The sequence below is a fragment of the Solea solea genome, chromosome 6 (assembly GCF_958295425.1).
Source record: "Solea solea chromosome 6, fSolSol10.1, whole genome shotgun sequence".
Lineage (NCBI taxonomy): Eukaryota > Metazoa > Chordata > Actinopteri > Pleuronectiformes > Soleidae > Solea > Solea solea.
The window spans coordinates 30007164-30013529 of NC_081139.1; the positions used below are offsets into that span (position 1 = coordinate 30007164).

At 46.5% G+C, this 6366-nt stretch overlaps 1 protein-coding gene across 1 annotated transcript; it reads left to right on the forward strand.

The window, feature by feature from the left end:
* The first annotated feature begins 1197 nt into the window (after window positions 1–1197).
* LOC131460615 (transmembrane and death domain protein 1-like) lies at window positions 1198–5763 on the forward strand. Its single transcript, XM_058631243.1, has 2 exons — window positions 1198–2009; window positions 5085–5763. The coding sequence occupies exons 1-2, from the start codon at window positions 1198–1200 to the stop codon at window positions 5311–5313; spliced, it is 1041 nt and encodes a 346-aa protein (XP_058487226.1). The 3' UTR covers window positions 5314–5763.
* Window positions 5764–6366: the final 603 nt, after the last annotated feature.

Genomic DNA, 6366 nt, shown 5'->3' on the forward strand with positions numbered 1-6366 from the left:
ATTAAACAGTTGAAATTATTTAGTGTATACAGAACATACTTTCAGATACAGTTTATATAGTAATTGTTAACGACCACATCAAGAGAGTATGTCCGGGCTTACAACAGTTATATCAGTTAAATTTAATTTATCTTAGCGTGTTAGTGTGTGTGTGCGTGTGTGTGTGTGTGTGTGTGTGATCGTGCATATCAGTGTATATGTGCAGGGGTTGTCATTAGGTGTGATTGGAATCTGGGTGGGGGACCGTGCCAATGTCCGGCCCGTCCCCAGCGACGGGCCGAAAATCATCCAGGCGCCTAAGGCGCCCAGTAGCCATACAGGGCAGGAGAGGCCCACAGCCACCACCCCCAGGATAGCAACGCATCCATCCCGCAGGGGGCCAGTCGGAGGAATGCGGGGGGAAAGCCCCCCCCACCCAAGGTCGACCCGAGGGGGCCGACGGCGACAAGACCACGGACAGAGGCCCAACCACCCCACACCCAGGCAGGCCGCAGAGGCCCAGGGTCCCCGCACCCAGAGCCCGCCAGCGCCCAAGGGCAGGGCCAGCCCACCACCGGGGGGAGAAGCGCCCCCCCAGACCGCCCACCAGGGAGGCACGGCCAGATACCCACCACTGCCACCCCCACCGCCCCCCAGAAGCCGACTGCACGCCCCCCAGCCCAGGGAGGGACAGGCGGAGGCCCACGTAGGGCCACCAGCCAAGGGGGCCCCCAGAGACGGAAGAGAGGCAGACTCCCGAGCCGGTCCAGACCCCCCAGGTAGAGGCAGGGCCAGTGGTCCAAGGACCCGCCGTGCCCAACCCCGCGGTGCCCCGGAGAGGGGTCCCCCAACATCCAGGAGCATCTGCGCCCGCCGACGACCCCCGCCGGGTAGGCAGACTGCCGCCCACCACAGCACCTTCAGGGAGGTGCGTCATGATGAGCCACAACCATGCCTCCCGGACACCCCCCAGACTGAGCGCAGGGGATCCGATCCCCCACGTCCAGCGACGCCTCATGGCCACCACTGCTGCCCTCACCCAGACCGCCAGTCCCAACACGGCCAGGGGGTGAGCAGGAATCGAGCGCTCAGGAGTGCACCCACGACCACCCCCCCCACCCCAGCCCACTGGTGAGTGATTTGGAGGTGTGTGCGTGTGTGTGGTGTGTGATACGATGTATGTTGGTATCTTGGGTGTAGTTAAAATGGTGGAGGGAAATGTGGCACGGGCGTCCCACTGTTGGCAGACAGTGGAGCCGTCGACGTGTCTCTCGCCCACCAGGCCCTAAAGGCTGGAAACTCTGTCTCATCTCCATCTTTCCACTGCTGACTTCAACTCTTGGAGGAGAGGACACGGTGGCAGAAGACATCGGTGTCCATCAACTGGAGCGATTAGTGGAGATGCTGACGGTAAAGGAGTGCGAAGATCTTCTACGCACTCTCTCCCACCCGGAGGAAAATATATTCCATCGACTTGAACGCCTCTCGCCGAAAAAAAATCTATCAGCTCTTAAGCCCCGCACCAAAAGAGACACATCTTTATTTGTGGACAGTGAGGCTCAGTGTCAGGCAGCCCTCACAGAGTGGCTGCTGCAGTACGGTGACCACACCTACTATGACAGGCTCACACGCGCCTTGCAGCACATTGGCAGAAGTGACATCGCCATTGAAGTGGGGAAGAACATCAATCAGGACAAAGTGTTGAAGCTGAAGCGCTACGTGGACGGTTATCACAAATATGTGAGCTCTTTAAACATCCCGTCAGTACAAGTGGATCCAAAACAAGATGCAGGTCAGAAGGTCAAGAAAAGAACTGTGAGGGATCTGAGTTGGCGTGACCTTGACCTGATTGTGGAGCGAGCGCCTGTTCCCCCGTACATGAAGGGACCCATGGACGTATTTCTGCCAGTCTTGTATGGCTTCATGATGGGCTTCACAGGTACTTTGTTTGTAGGTGTCCTTATCTTCATTATTGTCAGCAGAAAACAGCTGAGTCATCAACCGAGGGTCAAGATCAGCTCCAGCTGCAGGTACACAGCTGGGGAACACAAGTTTTCTTAGAACAGAATTGAAAATCCTCCTCTTCAGTGATCAGGCTCCGTCATATCTCACAGACATGATTATTCCTTACTACACTAATAGACCACTCTGCTCTGAAAATGGAGGCCTGCTTGTGGTTCCCAGAGTCTCTCAGGGTACAGTCCCTGACAAAAGTCTTGTCACTTATCCATTTTGTAGAAAAAACAGCTCATAACCTAACTTTGAATTAATCCATTGGTTTTAGAAATGGCTCATATGAAAGCTAAAACCCTACCGAATCATGTTCAATATACTAAAATAAATTTGCTTCACTGAAGAAAGTTTGATCATTAAATGAACACAGAAAGGTCAGATTTTGGCAAGACAAAAGTTTTGTGCCTACAGAGAGTAATGTGAAAATTTAACAAATAATTTACTTCAAATACAAAAATATGCTGCATAACATCAGTTAATTAAGCAGTGGTGCTGTGAGATCAATATTTAATATCTTGTATGACTTCCATGAGCTTGAAGGACTGCATCCATGCGGTTCGACAATGATTCATACAATTTATTGATGAAGTCATCAGGAATAGCAAAGAAAGCAGTCTTACATGCCTCCCAGAGTTCATCGAGATTCTTTGGTTTCGTCTTCCATGCTTCCTCTTTCATTCTACCCCAGACATGCTCATGTCTGGTGACTGGGCTGGCCAGTCCTGGAGCACCTTGATCTTCTTCGCCTTGAGGAAATTTGACGTAGAGATGGAAGTATGCGTCCTGCTGCAAAATTTGACCCCTTATATGTTTGGTAATGTAAGAGGTAGCTAATACTTCTTGATATTTTAGGCTATTGATATTGCCTTCCACCCTGCAAATCTCTCGCTCGCCCCCATACTGGATGTAACCCCAGACCATGATTTTTCCACCACCAAACTTAACTGTTTTCTGGGTGAATTTCGGATCCATGCGGGTTCCAGTAGGTCTCATGCAATATTTGTGGCGGCTGTGATGTAATTCAACCGAAGATTCATCTGAGAAATCCACCTTCTGCCACTTTTCCAGTGTCCATCCTTTTAGCAGGCTGTGGGCCTTGGCAAACGCCACACGTTTTTTTTAATTGCCTTTTGTTTAGTGCTGGTTTTTGGGCACTGATTCGACCATGGAGGCCATTTCGAGACAGAATTCTACAAACTGTTCTGGTTGACACAGGGACTTGAGGTGACCAGGCCTGGTGGAGCTCTGCTGCAGTGGAAAAGGGGCTGGCCTTGGATTTTCGAGCCAACAAACGGTCCTCCCAAGCAGTTGTCTTGCGGGGTCTGCCCGACCTGGGCTAAAAAAACATCTCCAGTCTCTTCAAATCTTTTTCTTATTCTTTGTATTTGACGCTGAGACACATTGAAGGTGTCAGCCACCTCAGCAGTGGATCTGGTCTTCAGCCTCTTGATAATCAACGCTTTGGTCTCAGTGTGAATCTTAGGCATGTTGTCAGAGGTCAAGTTGCAGTTAATGTGAAGGTCTGGTGTGCTGGGGTTCTTTTTATACACACCCACTAATTGATTGATCAATTATTGATAACAGGTGAGGCTGTAATCTAGGATTGGGTGCATCATATGACAAGGCGACAAGACTTTTGTCTTTGCAAAAACTGACTCAGTGGGCTTTACCAAGCTGTGAACGTTAGAATGCTTTTCAGCAGTTTCATTTGGCACCAAAACATTACTTCAAAAGCTGTTGGGATTGAAATTAGCCATTTCTTGTAATAAAAAATGATTAGACATATATTTGAGTGGCACTTAAGGTCAACTTGTACCCAGGCGACAAGACTTTTGTCAGGGGCTGTAGAATGGGAGGCAGAACCTTCAACGACCAAGTTCCTCTCCTGAAGAACCAGCTCCCACTTTGGGTCCAGGAGGCAGAAAAAACTCTCCCAACATTTAAAGGTCAACTTGTTAATAAAGCTCATCGTTAGAGCTGGTTCAAGTGAACTCTGAGACCATCACTTACTTATGATGCCATAGACCTAGACTTTTGGACCAACAGCCATTATGCAGCTCTCTCTCTCTCTCTCTCCTTCCAGAGCTTCAACACCACAACTCAAATAATACAACTATAACTAAGTTACTTTATATTATAAACTACTCATTACTGCTAACATTAATATTATCTTCCTCAATCCTTCATCCATGACTACATTCATGTTCATTTTGTGAAATACTCCTGGTCTCTATCTTCACTTTACTCTCGTTGTAAATGTGATGTTTTGTTTGAAGTCTGCTGAACTTGTTTCTCTACATGTGACACCTACTGCAAGTCTAAGGACAGAGGGTCTAAAGGCAGAGGGTCTAGGGACAGAGGGTCTAAAGGCAGAGGGTCTAATGACAGAGGGTCTAAAGACAGAGGGTCTAAGGACAGAGGGTCCAAGGACAGAGGGTCTCACTTGTACAGACTGTAAAGCCCTTCAAGTTGGGCGATATAAATAAAAATGACTTGAACTGAATGTTACAATGAGTGGACATGACAGAGCATGGAACTGACACACACACACACACACACACAGTATCTTCTTCCATTCCTCATGCACATATATCACATCCAAGTTAGTTTGGGTGATCATGTGATTATCTCATATCCTGCTGTATATAAAAATAGCCACGTGTCAGTTTCATTCTTTCATTCATCATCAACCACTTCATTTTCCACATGAGGGTCAGTGTCACACTGGAGCCAATCCCAGCTGACACAGGGTGAACGGTGGGGTCACACCCTGGACACGTCGCCAATCCATCACAGGGAGAACCTACACAGCAATAGTTATTATCAAAGATTTGGGAATGTTAAGGAAAACTGGGGTCTCTCTCTCTCTCTCTCTCTCCCTCTCTCTCTCTCTCTCTCTCCTTATCTTGCAGGCTGCAGGATCCAGATCCAGTTTCAAGGATATTATTATTATCACTTGCAGTGGTATTGTTGTCATTATTGTTATAATTAAAGTTGATATCAGTATAATGAAATCTCTGCTGCTGCTTGTATAAATGACTGTAGTTCTATAAACATGTCATAGCTGATCAGAAAGGTTCTGTCTGTTTCAGGAGTTCCTGGTCTCCCCCTCCTCTCCTCTGTCCCCCATTTTTCTTCCACCCCGACCGGTCGAGGCAGATGCTGCACATCTGTGAGTCTGGTTCTGTCGGATTTTTTCTTCTTCTGTTAAAAGGGAGTTTTTCTGTCTCCACTGGTGTTTGTCCATTGTGTGAATTGTTGGGTTTCTCTTCTCTATATAATAGTGTAAATGTTTCCGTCTCTCTATGTACAGTGCCTTGAGATAGTGTATGTTGTGATTTGGTGCTATACAAATTCAATTGAATTAAATAGTTAACAAAAGTGTAAGGTTGTAAGGTTCTTGATGACGTGTCACCTCTCATCCAGGAGGCTAACCCTAACCCATGGGTAAGTTTGTCCTTCTGTTAGCATCATGTCTACTGTCTACTGTTTTTTGTGATGGTAGATAATTACCCAAGTATGTTCCTGTTGGATTGTGGGAAGAATCTACCCACTACCCACATGACATCACAAAAAATGTTTCTTATAATGAGCAAAACTGTAAAAAACAAACCATTTTTGGATTCAGGATTCCAGATTTGGTGGCAACCTACATTTATGTTCAGTGTGAGAGGTGCTACTGTGTCCCTTTGACCAAAGGTACAAGGGGTAACAAAGTAACCAGACCACAGACACACAGTCACTGGAACTGCTCTACTTTTCACTTTTTACTCTTATTCTACTTTGTAGTGATTTTAAATGATTTTAACGTGTCTTTATTGTGGTTTTAGGTTTTAGGTCTTGTTCTTAGTGTAATCTAAGAACAAGAACAATCTAAGTGTTGTTTTGTCGTCTGTAATTGATGAGCAAAGACAATAAAGACGTATTCTTCCATCCATCTTCTACTGCTTTATCCTCCACATGAGGGGGGTGACATAGGGCGATAGGCGGGGTACACCCTGGACATTTCACGATGTATTCTATTCTATTCTATTCTATTCTATTCTATTCTATTCTATTCTATTCTATTCTAACATGTGAAGTTGAATTGAACAAGTTGACGTGTGAATATCTCAGTGACGTGGTCACAGATCAGTATGAATTGTGTCATGCTTCTATAAGATGGTAATAAGCAGGTAAAGTTCAGCTGCTGGAACGTGAAACTGAGGTGACAAAGGTGTTTAAGCCTCGGGGAGGTCTGTGCTCTCAGAGTGATCTGGTTTCTTCAGTCACTGTTTGGTCTGAGAGACACAAAGACAGTCGCGTGGAGCTGAAAAGGCTTCATCAACATTGGCAATAGTTTGAATATATGTTCATATTTAAAAGTTTTAAGGG

Excerpts from the sequence above, each read along its gene's own strand:
- LOC131460615 (XM_058631243.1), top strand. The coding sequence starts at position 1,198 with ATGTGGCACGGGCGTCCCACTGTTGGCAGACAGTGGAGCCGTCGACGT. Across the intron at positions 2,010-5,084 it reads AAGATCAGCTCCAGCTGCAG|GAGTTCCTGGTCTCCCCCTC; the intron begins GTACACAGCTGG and ends TGTCTGTTTCAG.